At 21.9% G+C, this 20,586-nt stretch overlaps 5 protein-coding genes across 5 annotated transcripts; 3 read left to right on the top strand and 2 right to left on the bottom strand.

Moving 5' to 3' along the window:
• Positions 1–376: 376 nt before the first annotated feature.
• Positions 377–2,165, bottom strand: PY17X_1325100 (conserved Plasmodium protein, unknown function; the record flags this gene model as incomplete). The annotated part of the gene is made up of 2 exons (XM_721108.1): positions 377–509; positions 664–2,165. 2 exons carry the CDS (start codon positions 2,163–2,165, stop codon positions 377–379), a joined length of 1,635 nt encoding a protein of 544 aa, XP_726201.1.
• A 1,423-nt stretch (positions 2,166–3,588) lies between these two features.
• Positions 3,589–4,881, top strand: PY17X_1325000 (suppressor protein of Bem1/Bed5 double mutants; the record flags this gene model as incomplete). The annotated part of the gene is made up of 1 exon (XM_721107.1): positions 3,589–4,881. The coding sequence occupies one exon, from the start codon at positions 3,589–3,591 to the stop codon at positions 4,879–4,881; it is 1,293 nt and encodes a 430-aa protein (XP_726200.1).
• A 694-nt stretch (positions 4,882–5,575) lies between these two features.
• On the bottom strand, positions 5,576–14,515 carry PY17X_1324900 (conserved Plasmodium protein, unknown function; the record flags this gene model as incomplete). The annotated part of the gene is made up of 1 exon (XM_719351.2): positions 5,576–14,515. The coding sequence occupies one exon, from the start codon at positions 14,513–14,515 to the stop codon at positions 5,576–5,578; it is 8,940 nt and encodes a 2,979-aa protein (XP_724444.2).
• Positions 14,516–16,641: 2,126 nt separating this feature from the next.
• On the top strand, positions 16,642–18,417 carry PY17X_1324800 (uncharacterized protein; the record flags this gene model as incomplete). The annotated part of the gene is made up of 1 exon (XM_719350.1): positions 16,642–18,417. The coding sequence occupies one exon, from the start codon at positions 16,642–16,644 to the stop codon at positions 18,415–18,417; it is 1,776 nt and encodes a 591-aa protein (XP_724443.1).
• A 1,614-nt stretch (positions 18,418–20,031) lies between these two features.
• Positions 20,032–20,558, top strand: PY17X_1324700 (thioredoxin 1, putative; the record flags this gene model as incomplete). The annotated part of the gene is made up of 2 exons (XM_719349.1): positions 20,032–20,059; positions 20,272–20,558. The coding sequence occupies 2 exons, from the start codon at positions 20,032–20,034 to the stop codon at positions 20,556–20,558; spliced, it is 315 nt and encodes a 104-aa protein (XP_724442.1).
• Positions 20,559–20,586: the final 28 nt, after the last annotated feature.

Here is a 20,586-nt window from a genome sequence, read left to right as displayed (position 1 = left end):
TTGTAACATTTTCCATATAAAATATATATATATATATATATGGTGGTATGTATTTAATAAAAATAAAATTGAATGATGCTATTGAAATATAATATATATATATTTAATTTCTGTGTTATTTAAAAACACTATATATAAATTTATTATTTATATGACAAAATATCATTTTTTTTTAATTTTCTAAAATTATTGGGAATTAAATATTAATTAAAAAATTCACAGAAAACATATCAAATGAAAGAAATAAAATATCAAAATTTATGATCACATCTATATATGTGATAATTTTAATATAATATGTAAAATAAAGTAAAATTATGAAAACACACAAAAAAAGTAATAAAAAAATTCAAATATGTATTTGAAATATACAAATTTATTCACGGCTTTTTGCCATTTTGCTTAGCTTGAAAGCATAATCTTGAACAATGTAAACAGACTTTTCACAAATTTTTTTCATTTGAATATTTATGTCTTTTACTCGATTAGCTGTTTGAATAACGAAATTCCTAAAAACAGTAATAAAATAAAAGTTAATATATAAAGTCCTTGGCAAATTTATATAGCAATTCCATACAGTGGAAGAATATTTTATATTAAAATTTTTGTAAAAAAAAATGTATATATTCACACATGTAATGATGAAAATGTTTTTTTCCTTACTTGGGTGACTCAAAATACATAAATGCTCCTTTTGTTGTCATGTATACATCTTTTGAAAAATTGAAAACATTATTTTTTATGCCATAATAAAAATTAACATCCTTAAGGTTATTAAATTTTTCCCATGGAATATTTTGAAAAGACTTTCGAAATGGGTTACATATAATTTGCATATTTTTATAATGATATTGAATGGGTTTAAATATTATTTGACTTCTATAATATGGAAGTTCAAAATTTAAATTTTCTAAATTTTTATTAACATTAGTATTATCTTCGTTTGCTAAATCAGGGGAGTATACATTTTGTTCTATTAATAATCCAAAGCATTTTTTGACAGCTCGTTCTTTCGAATATATATGAGTACCTATACATATGCTTGATTTTAAATTTTTTTCATAAGGTGTTAAATATAAATCATTGTATAATTTTTTTTTTTCTTTTTTTTTTTCCTGTTTTTTTAAAAAATAGGATTTAATCATGTTATAATTTTTTAAAAATAAATTGTCTCCTTCATTAGTAGCATTACTAATACTATTATTTGCCATAAATTTTTTTTTGTCTATCTCTTTTATTTCTCTTTGGTTTTTTATATTTTCACTTTTCGAGCGAATATTTTTATTATTCATAATTTTATCAATTGCATCTTTTGTGTATATTTTATTAAAGGGTATCATTTTATAGAGATAAAATGCATTATTATCATTTGACCCTAGACAACTTATATTAATATTATTATTTATATGCAAAAAAGATATTCCTTTACATACTCCTATGGACTCGAAAATAAGATTATTGTTGATGTTTTTTTTAACAAATTCATCGTTATATGTATCTACAAAATTTACATAAAATTTTCTTTCTACATTATGTTCTCTTCGTTTTTTTTTCCGGAATAAATTAACAGGAAAATCATGATATTTAAAAATATCTAAAACGTTTAACTTATCATCATCGTATTCTTCTTGAAAAAATCTATTTATAAAGAAATCATCGCTAAATATTTCACTGCGTTTACTTGTTTTTTTTCTGTGGATAGGTATAGCAATTTCTTCTTCGTCAGAATTATTGTTACGTCTTTCTTTATTATTATCATTACTATTAATATTATTATTTTTTTTTTTGTTATTATCGTTGGCATTGTATCCATTATTATTTGCATTATCGCTTTGACTATTTTCCTGATTAGTCCAATTTCCATTTTTATTAAAGTGGAATGCATATTCATCATTCTTTGGTTCTATAACGTCATATTGTTTCTCCTTTTTTACAAATGAATTGTGTAAATAATTATCAGAAGATGACAATTTATCATATTCTTGCCTTTTATTTACTTTTTGTTTTTCTAAGTTATCATTAATATCGTTATATTTTTCTTTATAATCATAATTTTTATTTTTAATTTTATTAATGGGAATTTCTACTTGTTCAATATCAAAAGGTATATCGATGTTATTTTCCCCTATTTTTTCTTCATTATTTTTTTCATCGTTCCAATTCATTTTTTTTTTGAAGATAGTTATTTTTTATATAAAATATTATTGACAAAAAAAAATAAAAAATAGTGATTACATGATATTTATATGATAAAATTTAAGTATTCATCTCGTTCAAATTCAAATATAAATATTTTATAAAATTGCTATATAAATATATTTTAGTATTACTTTAGCTGGCGTTTTGATGTATGCCATGTTTAACTAGTGTGCCATTTTTTTGGTATTATATATAATGGATACGTATAATTAAAATATTATAAAATCAATAATGTATGGGAAATAATTAAATAATTTTTTTTCATATCCGGATTTATTTCATTCAAGATTTAATTTTTGTATGTAATATAATATATAATTTTTTTACTTTTTGTATAAGGCAGTTTTTAAAAATATAATTTTATAGATTTTTCGTTTTTTGCGGTTTTGAATGAGGTATTTAAACAGGACAATTTCATATTATTATTCGAATGTTCTATTCTGTTTGCTTGTTTTATTATATATAATATAATTTTAATTATTCTTTGTTTGGTTAATCCCAATTATTTTTTATGTTAACAAATTTCACGTTCTTTTTTAAGCATTTGAGCATGTTTAACTTTTGGTTTTTATTTTCCCATTATAAATGTATCGAACAAATCCGGAAACAATATCCAAAAATATAAAAATAAAATAATAAAAAACTTTCAACATACAAATGTGCGCAGGGGAAAAAATATATTTAAATTATAAGATAAAATAAATATATCATATATAAATATGTGGGTAAGTTGTTCGCACATGTTTACGCTTTTTTCCTTTTGTGTATAATAATTATTTTAATTTATAATATTTTAAATATATATTGTGCATACTCTTGGTACAATATTAAACTAAATATTCTAGTAAAGATTTAATAAATTAATAATATGTAAAAGAACATTTCTAATATATTTTTATTTTGATACATATTTGAAAAAAACATATTAAATAAAAATAACGAAACACAATACACACATGTATATATTTATTTATGTTTCAAACTCTTGAACAATTAAGTGGAACAATATTCTATTTCTCTCCAGACCATTACCATTGGTATTATATATATGGTGAGTATTATTCTTTATCCAATTTTATTATGGTGATTTTTTTTATCGTAGAAATATACATTAGCATATGATTTTTTATAAAGGTAAAAAATTAGTTCTTCATTTTAATTTTATTTTTTCAAAATTTTTCGAATGCCCATAAATCGTCGTAGAACTTACAAAATAATGAACAAATGAGCATAGTGATACTACATATTTACACATTATTTTGAATAAGAAATGGATATATAATATATTTTTTTAATCAACATATTGCAATTTAATATATTTGACTCCTTTTTCCGACTAGTTAAACTTTTGTATATAATTATTGTCAGTGGTTCGGTCAGATAAAAAAAATGGACTCAGAAGAGACAATTAATTTGGCAGTAAAATATGCAAAGGACGCAGTTATAGAAGATGAAAAGAAAAATTATAAAGAAGCCTTAAATTTATATATACAAAGCTTGCAATATTTTAATTATTTTTGCAAATATGAAAAAAATGATAATATTAGAGAATTGATTTTAAAAAAAATGGAAGTATATATTACTAGGGCTGCAGATTTAAAAGAAATGCTTAATAAAAAAGAGACAATAGAAACAAAAGAAAAGGTTGGTACTTCTGAAGAAGCAAAAGAAAGTATGAAAAAACAAATAAAAGATTTTATATTAAATAAAGATCAAAATGTAAAATGGTCTGATGTATGTGGTTTAGAAACAGCAAAAGAAATATTAAAAGAAGCAGTCATATTTCCTTTAAAATTCCCAAAATTATTTAATTCATCTGCATTACCATATAAAGGTATATTATTATATGGTCCACCAGGAACAGGAAAAACATTTCTAGCATTAGCTTGTGCTAATGAATGCAATATGAATTTTTTTAATGTATCATCTTCTGACCTTGTTAGTAAATATCAAGGAGAAAGTGAAAAATATATTCGATGCTTATTTGATACAGCTAAAGAATATTCACCAGCAATTATTTTTATCGATGAAATTGATTCTTTATGTGGATCAAGAACAGACGGTGAAAACGAATCGACTAGGAGAATAAAAACAGAATTTTTAATAAGTATGAGTGGGTTAAACAATTATAAAAATAATATTATTGTTATGGGTGCAACAAATACGCCATGGTCGTTGGATAGTGGTTTTAGACGAAGATTTGAGAAAAGAATTTACATCCCTCTTCCAAATTTATATGCAAGAATGAAAATATTTGAAAAATATATAAATAAAGCGAAATCTAATGATCAAAACGAGGAAAATAATGCTATTACTCATAATATTACTAATGAAGATATTAAAAATTTTGCTAATATAACTGAAAATTATACTGGTGCTGATATCGACATTATTTGTAGAGATGCTATATATATGCCAGTAAAGAAATGTCTTCTTTCAAAATTTTTTAAACAAGTCAAAAAAAATAATAAAATTTATTATATGCCATGTTCTCCAGGGGATCCTGACCCCACAAAAATTGAAAAAAATGTAATGAGCATAAATGAAAATGAATTATTATTACCGCCCTTGACTTTGCAAGATTTTAAAATTGCTATATCTAATTCAAAGCCTTCTTTGTCATTGGATGATTTAAAAAGGTATGAGGAGTGGACAAATCTTTACGGAATGAGTGGTATTTAAATTATTGTCATCATTGATGGATATGGAAAACACCGTACAAACGGTATATATGCACACATTTAACATATATATATACATACATATGTGTATATACACAAGAGGAAATGAACTCACAGGTTTATTAAAATTGCACAGCGCTATCATCGTGGTTATCATATGCATATATGAATATATTGCCGATTTTCGCTCCCTGTTTTTTACGTTTTTTGGTATTTCAAGTTTCAAGAGATGTATTAAATATGCTTTTAATTTTGAGCCTATACTTGCTAAACGATTTAAGCACATATTTAATTCTCTTTTATTTACTCATCATCTTATTTTTAAAATGATGGGAAAAAATTAAAACTTTTTTCAAGTGTATAATGTTTTTTTTTAATATTATACTTAGTGATATAATTTTAGTTTTTAGTAGACAAGTTAAAAAGAGATAATATTATGTATATTATTTTCATGCTGTTATTTATATATTTATTTGTGTATTTGTTTATTTGTTTATTTTATTTTTCGAGACCCAAAATTCAAATATTACAATAAAAATTAAATTACATTATGCATTTTATTGCCATTTTTATGGTTTATTAAAAATAGAGATTGTTTTAAAATTAAAAATGTTCAAAATGAATTACGCAAAATGAAATAAGTTCAAAAGACATTCACATGTAAGCCAAAAGTATATATATGCAATGTCAAAAAATTATATGGTCTTTCTTAATGAGATTAATTTTTTCCGTAAAAAAATTAATGTGGTTAAACATTCGCAAGACATATAATGGTCATATAAAGTTTGATTTTGTTCGCTGTTCGAATTTTTTTTTTTGTAAATTTCATCACATATATCGTTACTAAATGGTGTTATGGTTTTACAATTATAATGTAATATTGAATTGTAGCAATAATCACAGAGTTTTTTATTAAACTGTTCGTCAACAAGAGTAAACAAAGGTGGTGTGTCATATTCCGAACTTTCGATATTTTCACAATTATTATTTTGTCTCCTCTTATATAAAAAATGAGATCCGTTCATATTTAAAATATAATTAATTATATGATATAAATAGGGAAATATATTTAACAAAATATTTAGTATGACATAATTTTTGCAATATATTGTTAATGCCAAAGCATGAATAGGTAATTTTAATAAAATAAATAATCTTAACAAAAACCAAATAATATCATTTTTATATATGGAACATTTTTGGGTAAGTGAATATTTATTTTTATGTTTAATTGGATTGAAGTGTTCACTTTTTTTTTTTTTACTTATATCTATTATATTATTAGTAATATATTCATATATTCTTCTTTTCATTATATATTTTATATATTTCTTTGAACAGCTTTTATTATTTATATTAGATATGTTAAAAAAATAAAACAAATATTTCAGTGTATTATTTATTGGGATATACTTATAGACCGACGGTGCGAAATATGTCTCTAAAAATATGTAATCTGTCAATTTGTTATAAATATTATAAGTGTGTATATTATTTCTATATTTATATCTTTTATTTTCTAATTCTATTCTTGTTTTTTTCTTAAAATGTGGTTCATTTAAATCGACAGATTCCTGTTTTTTTTGCATTTTCTTTTTTTTTTTTAAACAATCTATATTAAAATGATTTTTAAATGATTTATAAATATCCATAAATTTTATAGGTTTAAAATTTTCATCGAAAAATGTTTTATTAATGCTTTCATTTTCGTATTCGATTTTTTCAAAAACTGTTTTGAGATTTTTCATGTATTCTGTATATCTTGCATATTCTGTATAATTAATATGGTAATTTGTATTTTCCACATTTGAGGTATCATCATTTGATTTTTTCGATTCATTTTTAGTATTAACATAGCTAGAGTCTTTTTTTTTTTTTTTTTTTTTTTTTTTTGCATTTTGATCGTTAGATTGGGTATTTAATTTATTATCTTTTTTCGAAGATTCTCCTTTCTGAAATGTGGAAACATTTTCGGCGGATTCAAAACATTTTGTACTATATATTTTTTTTTCATCATTATTAGAAGGATCCATAAACTTTTTCAAGTTAGGAGAAGAATCTGAATAATTTTTACTAGTACAAAATTTGGATTTATTATTATTTTCTGTTAATATATTTTCTTCATTCAAATTTAAGAATGAAAATTGTGAATTTTTTAAAGAATTATGCGCAACATCTATTGGGCATATTCCCCAAAAAAAATTACTAAAAAAAATAGACTTAAAAAAATATACATGAGAAAAAAAAGAGACAATATCAATTTTTATAGAGGTAGCAAAATAATATAATTCATACCATAACATATTATTTATATAATAGCATATTATATTTTGTATTAAAATAACAAACCTAATATATATATTTTGTACTTGTAAATAATCAACAGATTTTTCTACATTGTCTATCTCATTTAATTTATTTTTTTCTTTCATATCATTTTTTATGTAATTTGTATCTGAACTTTTAGCTAAGTTATCATTATTATATGAAGGAAATAACAATAAATTACTATTAAATTTGTATAGGTTATTAAAATTGTTTATATTATCTTTTGAAAATTGTATTATATCTATATTGTAAAAAAATTCATATATAATTTTATTCATTTTGAAATTATTGATAGAAAAAGGTTTAATTTTTAGTTGGCTAAATTTGCTTGTTTGGGATATTCGATCTTTATTATAAATAAAATAATTCGAATGTTTATTTGAAACATTTTTATCTTCTAACATATTATTAGGTGTATGGATGTCTTTGTCGCTATCCTCAGCCTTTTGTCCATTTTTATTTGATGAATTATTTCTTTTCGCATCTTTTAAAGTTTCCTTTTTGTATGATTGATCAAATAAATATTGCAATTGATATATATCAATAGGTTTATCATATTTAGTAGTATTCAAATTAAATAAGCATAACAAAAAAAATATATAATTATCTAAATTATTTCCAGTTTGTTTGTTTAAAAGTTTTATTAAATTTGTTTTATCTAGCCCAAAATAGTTCCAATAGAATATATTATTATCCTTATTTCTATTTAACTCAGAAAATAAAATAGACATATAATGTATTAAATTTATTGAATAATTTATATTACTTCTTAAACTAGTACATAGAAAATACATACAATAAAATTTGCGAATATCATATATTCCTACATAGTTCTGAACATTGACCATATATAAAGAACATATATTATATCTTTTATTTTGGGATATACATAATTGCATAAAATCGTGAGGAGTAAAATTACCAAGTGAATAAATTATTATAGCACTAACATAAGGGTCCATTTTTCTTAGTATATTTATTACGACTTCAGAAATGTGAGAATTAAAATATTTTTTTAATATTTTTAATATTGTATACAAAAGGAATACGTGTTTCTTTTTTAATATGCATAATAAATAAAGTGCAATATAGTAAACATTACAGTTCATTTTATATGCATAATCACTTTTTATTTCAAACAGGCTGTGGTTTTGTTTATCTTCTATACTACTTGCATGTTTATAATTCTCTTTAATTGGATCTTCAATTTTTTTATTGTTTTTCGAAAGAATATCAAGTTTATTTGCCATTTTAATAAAATATAAAATCATGAAGTGTATATGTTTATCCTTTACATTTCCTTTGAAATCTTTTATTTTTGTTGCATAATTAAGTAGCGTATTCGATTTTAGTTTATTTATAAAATCAGAAAAATTAGCATTTTCGGTGTGTTTATTCCTTAGTTCATTGTTTTGATTTTCTCTTTTTGTACTGTTACTATGTAATGTTTCTCTATCTAAACAATTAATAGAGAAATTATTATAACTATCCTCTTGTTCGAAAGAAGAAAAAAAAATGTAACTCCTTTGATGCAAAGTATTTAATATAATATTTGGCAAATCTTTTGCTTTTTTCTTTTTTTTATAAGAATTACTCAAAAACAATGTATACAAAATAATTATGACGATATTTAAGATTGTTTTTCTTTTGTCTTTTGTAATAATTTGATTGTAATAAGGATAATCGGTATTTATATTGTTTATTAAATTATAAACAATTTTATAAGCTGTAACATAAAAATCGTTTAATGTGTTAATACACTCATATAAAATAATTTCGAGTATATTTATTACACATATATTATTTTCCATATAGTTTACTAATGTTTTAACTATTAGAGATAAAAAATTTTTTTTTTTTTCTTTAAAATTGCCCTGATAAATAATTTGATATTTTTTCGAACTGTATGAATACACATCACTATATAGTTTAAAAAATTTGAATAAAATTATATTTATATAAGTATTTATTTTAAAACTAATTTTATCAAATATAAATGAATTGAAGTTTTGTGGTGTTACTTCTTTATCTCGTTTTTTTTTATTTTCATCAGTTTCTACATTTTCTACTTTGTTATTTATACATTCATTTGATAATTGATTTGATATAATATTTACAAATAATCCTATGGAATTGATAATATGATGAAAATGTATAATACTATTATTAGTAGTATCATTTGGAATTCTGTTCAGCATTATATGTCTATATATTATTAAATTTGCATTTGTATATTTATTACTTTCAAAATAGTGATTATTTTTTAAAAGATTGATTAATAAACAAAATTTATTTGAGCATTTACTTATACTTATTGCATCCACACTATTTTTAATACCACAAAATAAGTAGCAACTACTTTCATTACTATTTACTTCGTCCATAATTGAATATAAATTATATTTTAGTATTTGCTCGCTAATTTTATTTAGTTTATTCTTGTTCTTACTTAATATATGCGTAAAAAATAATGAACAGAACGTTTTTTCTAAAATTGAGTGTGTTTTATTCCATTTATTGTAATGTTTAGAAAAATATTCATCCTCTTCACATTTTAGACCTGAATCATTTGAACAACTATAATTAACTTGACCTTGTTGATTAGTGTAGTGTATACTTTTTTCCATCCCCTCACAACTATTATAAGATAAAAATAATTTGTTAAAAATATAATTAAAATTATTCATATATGTTGGAACGTCTCGTAGTGATGAAATCCAACAATTCATTTTTTCATTATTTTTTTTTTTTTTCAAACGAATCAAATTACTATAATTTTCTGAATGCTCATTAAGCTTGCTTTTCAATAATTTTTCAAAAAAATTGTATCTTTCATTTCTTATATTATTATCTAATGTTTTTAAAGAAAAAAAATCAAAAGTAAATGAATCATCAACGTTTTCAAATGTATTATCAAATTTGTCACAATTTTTGCTATAATTATCTGTTTCTTCAATATTTTGTTTTTTTTTTAAACTAGTTTTATTTTCTTTAGGTATACTCGTTTCGCTTGTTGCGTCTGTTTGATCACTTTTGTAGCTACTACTATTAAATAGAATTTCATAATTGTTAATACGTTTCAATAAATTTTCATTTGGATAATGTTTTTGTTCTTTAGATAAATCAGATAATGCTAAACGATGTCCAACTAATTTCATGTTTATTCTGTTTATATTGTATACAGTATAAGCTATATAATAGTAGAATAAATAAATGTAATAAAATGGGTGTGGCCATATATATTTTATTGGAGTGGGCAAAGAACAGTTAGACAAATTATTATTGTTTCTTATTACTTGTAGATATTCTACTTTTTTGTCATATACATAGGTAAATTCAAAATCATAAAAATCATTATCATTATTATAACTGTTGTTATTATGAGTGTTGCTCTTGTATATGTGCAAAAATACTATAGAATTGTCATAATTATGAAATACATAATTATATATATCAAATAAAGCATAAAAAGAAGAAGGTTGTACAAAATTATTATCCTTATTTAAAGGTAAGGCAAAAACAATTTCTGATCTCATAGAGTATTCTAATTTGTTTGGATCGTTATTATTTTTTTCTTCAACAACTTTAAAGCAAAGTAAATTATAAAATGCATCTAAAATAATTAGATAATTCTCTCTTAATGATATATTCATCAATTGGTCGTTTTGTGTTTTAATTTCTTTTTCTTGTCTATCTTCTTGTTGAATACTTTTTCCACAAAATACATGAGTTAATATTGGTCTATACACTAATTTAATAGAGCATACATAATTTGTAAGTTTCATATTATTATTTACATTGTATAAATATATAATGTAATAAAAGTTATTTGTATTTAAAATTTCTTGATATTCGTCATTTAACTGTGTATATTTTTTATCAATGTTTTTTCTGTTTTCTTCATTAATATTTAGAAAAACTGTATGCTCCTCAACATTATTTATGTTAGTAAATTTATTAGATTCATTGGAATAAGTATTTTTATATTCTTGTTCATGCTTATCTATATGGTTATTTATAGATTCCTTATCATTTAAACAAATATTATCATCGTTTTTTTCCAGATTAGAATCACTTTTCCTATTTTCTTCGTTATCTTCTTTATGTAATTTGTTTTTTGGTTGAATTGAATTATTATGCATCACTTCTGTGAATGTATTATATTTGTAGTTTTTAATTTGTTTTTCTTTAAATTTTTCTAAAAATATATTTGTACTTTTTTCCAAAAAAAAATTATTATAAAAAGAACAATAGGGCTTTGAATAAATATTTCCTTTATTATTATTAAAATATTCTTCAAAAAATTTATAATACAAATCACTATCATCATGATTATAATTAAATAAATAATTTAGTAGAAAAAAATTTTGGGGGGTAGTTTCGCCTTTTTGAAAATTCTCTTTGTATTCATCAACACTACCATCAGTATTTAAGGATGTGTCATTTTCATTCCATTCATCTTCCTCATCATCTTCGTTTTCGCTACCTTTACTTTCACTGTCTTCGTTTTTGTCAGTCCAACGATTTGTGTCTCTGCCATCTATCTCATTTATTTCTTCGCTTTCGTAATCCATTTTGAAGAGGTCAAAACTGAAACCCTTGTCTTTCGAAGCGGATTGATTAAAAAATATACTTTCACGACGTCCGCTGTTTTGATGAACTATTTTGAAATCTTTAAAATTATTTTCGTCATATTTATTATGTAAACAAGTGGCAAAAAAAACATCATCAAATAGCCAACCACATGGATAATTATGAAAAAAAAATTTAAACAAATTGTCATCAACGAAATGTGAAAATTTTCGTGTTTTAACATTATAAATCGAAATTGTTTTAAATATAACTAATATATATGTATTATTAAAATTGAGATATGCTTTTTTAATAAATTTAAATGGAGTATTTACTTCTTTAATATTTATAATGTTTTTTTCGTGATCATTTATATTGTAATTATTTATATTAGTATCAAATATAACTAAATTGTTTAGACCAATATATACATTTTTCTTATACTCATTAGTGTAATAATTACTATTATAATGGAAAATTTTATTTTGGCTATATATATCATTTAAATATATTAAATTTTTAACATTAATATAGTAATAACTTTCGTCATTTCGAGTATTACAAAATAATTTGAAGTCGTTAAAAACAAAGGATATATTTATGTATTTTTTTTTTCGGTGTAACAAAACATTTTCCGTCTGTTTATGCTTGGTTCTTTTGTTTTCATATGTTGATAATTTGTTAGAGTCAAGTTGATTGTTATTTAAATTGTCCAGAGTAACATCAGAAGTGTTATCCAAATTGGGCATATTATTATTCCCCTCTTTATTTTTGTTCGATACACCATCAAAACTTTTATTTTCTGAATAGTATAATGTCCCATTTGTATTAAAAATGTGGAAATTATTTTGATTAAACGAAACAAGGAAAAAATTATGTTGTCTATTCCATACTAAAAAGTTATAGTAATAACATGTACTTTTGTAATCACTAAATTTATCAATAGTAAATACACATTTTTTAAAAACATGTTTACATATATAAGGATTAATACTATACGCTTTAATAATATAATTTTTATATATTATCAAAATAATTTTTCTATAAATATTTATACTTATATCTAAAACAGACGAATCTACATACATTCCTATAATTTGATCGTCTCTTTTTTTTTTTTTTAAAACATTGTTCATTCGGTTATTTATAATGTTTTTATTTTTGTTGCTTAAGTTAGATAAATTTTTTCTTTGAATTTCGTATTTGTTTTCAATTGTACCAATTGCTTCGTTTTTATGAATAGAACGCCCATAATAATAACAATTCTTATCTTGAGGAACATTAAAAAAATTGTGGAAAAATGAAAAAATGTAAAAATCATGAGTACGGCTTATTAGTAATAGATAATCATTATGCATACTAAATTCTACTCTTTCTACCCCTTTTATATTAATACATTTTTTATATTTATTATTTTTTATTTGTATAGAAATATTTTTTTTTTTAATAAATTTGTTTAAATTATTTTCTTTATTATTGCTGTATAAATATGTAGGAAGTTGATTTTTTTTATTATGTGGCGCTTTTCTTTTTCTTTTTCTTTTTTTCATTTCCCTTTTGTTTTCTTTTAGAATGATGTTCCTTCTTATTTTGTTACAAAAATTTAAAGCATTTCGATAAAATGGAAAATTTCGAAAACACTTATTAATTATTTTTTGATTTTTGAAGAGAAAAAAAGTGCGAGGTTTTATATTTTTGTATATATTTTTTCCTTTGTCCTTTTTTATAAGACTCACATTTTGTATTCCTCTCATAGAGGATTCGTTATCCTTGTTATTATCACTACTGTTATTCCGTTTTCTCTCATTTTTTTTTTTATCACCATTTGTTACTTTCACATTTTTATTGGCACTAGTTTTCAAACTTGATTTGTTTATATCCTTTCGGTAATATATTGATTTCAATCTGACGATTTTTGTATTAGCTATAATTTTTTTAACATCAGTTACTTCATTTTGTTGATTCAACTTTTTGGTATTGTCTAGAACAGTTTGAATATTATCCGAAATAAATATTTCATCAGTTTCATAAGAAAAAAATAAAATATTATGTTTGGTTATAATCAAACAATTTGATGGAATTGGCAAATAAAGTACCGTAATAAGCCTTATGCTAGCAATTGTATTAATTTGTTTGATTTTTTTTCTATAAATGTTTTTTATATAGGTAATATATTCATAATATTCATTTTCATTTTCATTTTCACTTGATGTGTCAAAATCAGAATTATCATTAATATTAATTGAATGAATGTTTTTATCATTATCTAACATAACAATATTTTTTTTTTTAACTATATTATATACATATACATATTTAAAATTATCTGTTATAATATATACCGTATTATCAAAAGGTGATAGAAACACGTTATCATGACACCCATATTTTTTATATGCGTTTTTATAATCCAAAGCATAAAAATTAACAAAACGAAAATCATCATTATCAAATATATATAAGCAAAATTTTGTAGCCACATAAATAAAAGAATTACACGTACTTGTGTTTATGTAAATTATATTGTCATTAATATTTGTGTGCCTAATTTTATCATCAATATTGTCAAAGTTTCTACTGCTGTTACCCTTCGGATTCGTATTACTTCCTTCGATATTACTATTCACATTTTCATTACTCGGATGTTTATGATCCAAAATCTTATTATTTTCAAATTTAGGGTAACTATATTTTTTACATATCTTTAGTTCATCTTCTTTATCTAAGCATAACATTTTTCTCCTTCAAAACACACATTCCGCTTCTCTCTTTTAGTTTATTTCACTCAATAAATAAATATATATATTTTTTTTTTCACGCAAATAATTATTTAAATATGAAGAGGAATATAAATTACTAAAGAACCCTTCTACATAACAACCTAAACATTAAGTGCATAGAATTGTTTTTCTAAGGATTTATTCAAATAGCAAGTTCGAAATATATACATTGCATTTTTAGCATGGATAAAAATATATTATGAATATATGCGAAACATTTTTTTTTATGTGTGCATATTTTTTGTTGTCATTCTATTTATTCGAGAGCACATTAGAAATATAATCAAGCATGCTTCTTCTAGCACACATGTGTATGTATGAACAAAATAATTTTCTATACACAAAAAAAGGATATTATAAATACATATGCAAATCTAGCATGTAATTTTAAAAATATTTTTGTTGTATTTTATGTGTACATAAAAAAAAGAAAGACGAAAAAGAAAAGCTTTAAATTATCTCCTTTTCTCGTATTTTATTGATGTTCTTAAGTTTATTGTTGTTCTTCTTAATTCGATGTTTCGTTTCTATCATATTTTTCGATATAATTTGCATAAAAACATAATAAGCTTATATGAATTTGAGAAACATTCTCTATATAAGTAAATATATATGTGAAGGGGGGGTTAACTTTAAAAAGTATTTATCATTTTTTATTTATAATTATTTCTTTCGATTTTCTCATTTATTGATAATAAAAACATTATTTTATTTGTGTTATTTGTATTATCGACTTTAGCTATTTATGTGATTTTTAATATTATGATCAAATAACAAATATTTTATACGATTTTACAAAATAATAAAATACTACACATAACGGTATAAAAAGTTACAAGAAAAAAAATAATAATAAATACTAGCGGAAAAAAATATTATAAAAATTCACACAAAATATCAGGAATAGTGTCGTATACAAAGTATTGTATATATTATTAAAAATATAGTAAAATATAATTACTTTTTTAAAAATCCTATTAAGCCAAAATAAGCAATATTAAACAAAATATTCATTCTAATATTTTAAGTATAAAAAACGAATGTGTTACCTCTTTTTGAATTTTGCATTTTCATGCATACATCGTTTTTCATACATATAAACACTAGAATTATGCATTTAAAAATTAAAAATAAATTTATGAATACAAAAAAAGAAGAAATAAAAATTTATATAATGTGATGACTGATTTTCCTTGTTTCTTTATACCTAACAATTTTCATCATTTCCCAAAAAAGTAAATGCGTTGTTGTAATATTTACAAATTTTCATACGACAAAAAAAAAATGAAGCATATCTTCATCCAAAATATTATGCATACATAAATTATTTTATTTTTTTAATGAAATTTAAAACGTCGGGAAAATTAAAATATAGAAATATTTAAGTATGTACATATATTTATATAAGCAATATATTTTGTAAAAATATAGTAAGGATATTAATAAGTATATATTTTAAAAAAAATATAATTACATATATAGATAATTTAAGCACGAAAAAACATTTACATTCGTTTTATATATTTTTTACATTTGTATATACATAAATGGATATAAAATTTAATTAAAAAATAATTAAATACAAAAATCATATACGCATACAAATACTTGCAATACCAATTAATGCAGTTACACTGTTGTATAAACGTGGCATTATATATATATATATATATATATATATATATATATATTTCATTTGGTAAAAAAATTGCAGAATTAAAACAAATTTAAGCATGCAACAATTTCATCAGTAAAAATAAAATAATCTCAAATTAATTAACTAAATTGACAAAAAAAACGAAAAAAATATTGTTTGCGTATAAAGAAAGTATTATATTCCGCTACAACATATACAAGTTTTACGTTCGATATATAAATATATTAAATATTTTTTTTTATTTAATTTTTTCCATTAAATACGTATCTGCGCCTACATGTATATGTCGTTTTTAGTTTTCATACAGTAAAAATAATTTTTTTTAATTTACCATTCTTTTCATATTTCTATATGACCATATTACTTAATCCTATACATACAAATTTACATCAGTCAAACACATATATCCGATTATATAAATAAAATGGCTTCAAATAAAAGAAAAAGTAAAAAACTTAACTTGCTAAAGGATCAAAAATTTTTGACGAAGAAATATGTAGACATGAACGATCCAATATATGATAGTGAATTAGAAGATGAAAATTGTTTTTTTACTGTTGTAAATGCAGAAGAAATTGAATATTCTCAAAAAATAAATAAGATGAAAAGTAAGATGTTTGAAGATCTTAGTATATTAACTTTTGAAGAGTTTGAAAAAAAATGCGATTTATTAATTAGCAATTTTTTTGCAAGTTATAATTTTAAAGAGTTTATCGAAAATTTAAAAGAATTAAATGAAAATAAGTATAATGATTATTTAGTTTTACAATTAATTAAAAAATCGTTTGATCGAGATGATGAATGCCAAATAAATGTATCATGCTTATTAAATTTATTAAATATTACTAAATTAATAAATCAAGAGCAAGTACATAGAGCCTTTGAAAAAATATTATTAAGTTTAGATGATATAAAATTAGATTGTCCATTATGTTATGAAATATTTTTAAAATATCTTAGATTTAGTACTTTAGATAATGTAATTGATAAAAATTACATATTTAAATTGCCTACAATGTTTTTTGATACCTTAAACATTCAAGATATCGATGAAAGTTCATTAGGTATAGAAAACGGTAAAATTAATGGCGAAATTTCAACCTTTCCCGATGACGAAAATATAAAAGAAAAAAAACAAGATAATTTTAATAATTTAGACGATAAACCAGAAGATAGAGAAAATGACGATATGTACGAACAAAATAATGAAGATGTAGAAGAAAAGAAAAAAACAAAAGATGAAATATGGAAAGATACACTATATTGGGTCTTAGAATTAAATATAAAAGAAATGGAAAAAGAAAAAAAAGAATTTAAAAAGAAATCAAGAGATTTCTTATGCGATTTTTTTAATGATGGAAATATAGATGAAGTTATTGAATTTTTAAACAATACAAATAGTTTATTTCATTATGAATTTATTAGAATAAGTATAATAGAATCATTTAGTAAAAATAATATATGTAGAAAATTTATATCTTATTTATTGGATAATTTAAGTGAAACTTATTATTTTAAAAATGATATTATTATAGCATTTATTCGAATTATTGGATATATAGATGATTATGAAATAGATTTCCCTAATTCAAAAGAAATGATATGTAAATTTTTATTAAGATGTATTCATGATGATGTATTATATCCCGCTTTTCTAAGTGATATATACAAATTACATATTGGGGGTGTGACTGGTATGATGATATGCAATAAAACACAACAAAGAATTATTGATAAAAAGAAAAAAAACTTAAATAATATAAATTATATATGGGATGAAGATGATACATATGAAAAAATGAAATTAAAAAGAAAAATTAATAATACTTTATTAGAATATTTCTACTTATATATAGATGAAGAAGAATTCTATTTATATCTTGATGAATTTTTGCCATCTTATCATGATTTATGTAATTACGTTGTTAAAAAAATATTTGTACTGAATGTTGATATTAATAATGATATTAATTTGTCTTTGAAATTAGTTCAATTTCTTGTAAATAAAAATTTTATAACAAAAAAAAATATTGAAGAAGGTATACAAGAGGTTCTAAATTCATTAAGAGACATTATTTTGGATATACCTAAATACCCAGAAGAATTGAAAAAAATTATAACACATTTACTTGAAAAGGATTATATATCAAACGAAGTTTTTGAGAATGCTCTCAAAGAAATCCAAACCTTCAATATATAATTTGTATCTTTTGTTTCTTACCTTCCCATATGCGTTCCTATATGATATAATCTACATGGATGTAAAAAAATTATGATTTCCCCCTACACAATATACCCACAAATTTCGCCTTATTTATGCATACACTATCGTTTTACTCCAAGGCTAAATAAAATTTTCGCATATACGCATGTGCATATTATTTATAGGTTTTTATATTGCATGAGCAAATATATGATTTACATATGCATGGTTTAATTTATGGAGTATTTGCGTATACACCTCAACCGAATCGTTTGTATATTATACAAATAACATTTATAATGTGCACACAATATTTATATTTTATTACATACTAGAAATATATATCGTGCATGTTTGCATATATATTTGTAATCCCATTGGTATATGTATAATTTTATATATGTAGACGATTATTACAATGAGTTAATATTTGAATATGTTTTTTTTTGCATATGGGAATATGTAGATCGACCCTTCTATATATAATTATAGTACTTTTGAATATGTTTATTTTATTACTTTATTTACAAAATTATACATACTAAATAGGAAAAAGACGAAAAGCACATTTTTCCATTTAAATGCAGAATTTGCATATATTACATACTTATTTAATCAGCTTCACGTACGTAATACTCTATATTATGTGTTATATGCGCAAGTTACACACCGTTGAAATATATATGCTTACTTATAGTTTACACGAAAAAAAAAAAATTATTTTGTATATAATTAAATGTATATCAACATTTATTTTTTCCTTCTAAATACTAATAAAATATAACATTATATTTATCAGACATTTATCTCATACATTCACCTCCAAAAATAAACCAAAAAAAAATTTTTAACAAACTCTTATTGTTAGGTATATTTTATTTCTTCTTTGGGAATTTTTTATAAAATTAAATGTACATAATACTCTAAAAAAATGAGAGAAATATATTTTTTTATTCATTCATGGAAAGTTCATAAGGTTAACGATTGGATATTTAAGGAAATAAATGCATGCCTTTTTTCTATTTTGACAATTTATATCTTTTTATTGCATTTAATAATATATAGCTGAAAACACATAATTTTTTAAATTTTCATTTCTTTATAATATATTTTTTCGTCACCTGATTTTTTAATTTGTAATCCAATTAATACACCTTTTGAATGCCACACATAAGAAATATATGAAATAAACAAAATGAGTTATTCAAATCAAAATAATCAAATTGAAAGAAAAACACGCGAAAGAAATATATGAATAAAAAATAAATGAGGCATGTAGTTACGTAATAAAATTATGTATACATAGGAAGTACCCTTTTCTCTCTGTTTTTTTTCGAATAAATTTATTCGATACCATATATATTAAAATGCCCATAAAAAAAATTCAATATTTTTTTTTATATTAAAAATACTAAACACATGTACATAAAAATTTTTCATGTAAAATTAATATCCCAATATTATATAATAGAGGCTTAAAAACATTAACATATATTTACAATATATACTTATTATAATTCTTATTTCACATTTACAAAATATTTTCAGCAGCTACTTTATATACAATCCGCTTATATTTAAAACGTATATTATTCTTTATAAAAATCAAAAATGGTTAAAATCGTTAATAGCTTAGCAGGTTAGTTTTATATTTTTTTTTATAATTATGCTTTTATTATATATATATATACATATATATATACATAAATGAATATAGTCCACACAATTATGAGCATGTCATGCGTTATTAAGAAATGTATATATTTATTTGTGGATTATGTGTAACTATATTTTCTCAACAGTGTAAATTGCATACACAAATATATATTAATTAATTTTTGATTCCATCAGATTTCGAATCTGCCATTTCTCAAAACGAAATAGTTATTGCCGACTTCTTTGCCGAATGGTGTGGACCTTGCAAAAGAATAGCTCCCTTTTATGAAGAATCATCAAAAAAATACACAAAGATCGTTTTTATAAAAGTAAATGTGGATGAAGCCTCTGAAGTTACAGAAAAAGAAAATATTACTTCGATGCCAACTTTTAAAGTTTACAAAAACGGTGTTGCTGTAGAGACATTGATGGGAGCCAATGAGGGAGCTTTGAAAAATCTTATTGAAAAATATGCATCATAAGATTAAAAGGAAACAACAAATAATGAAA

This window comes from Plasmodium yoelii (assembly GCF_900002385.2).
Source record: "Plasmodium yoelii strain 17X genome assembly, chromosome: 13".
In the NCBI taxonomy this organism is placed as follows: Eukaryota; Apicomplexa; class Aconoidasida; order Haemosporida; family Plasmodiidae; genus Plasmodium; species Plasmodium yoelii.
Note: the sequence above shows the minus strand (reverse complement) of the source record. Positions and strands in the feature narration are given on the sequence as shown.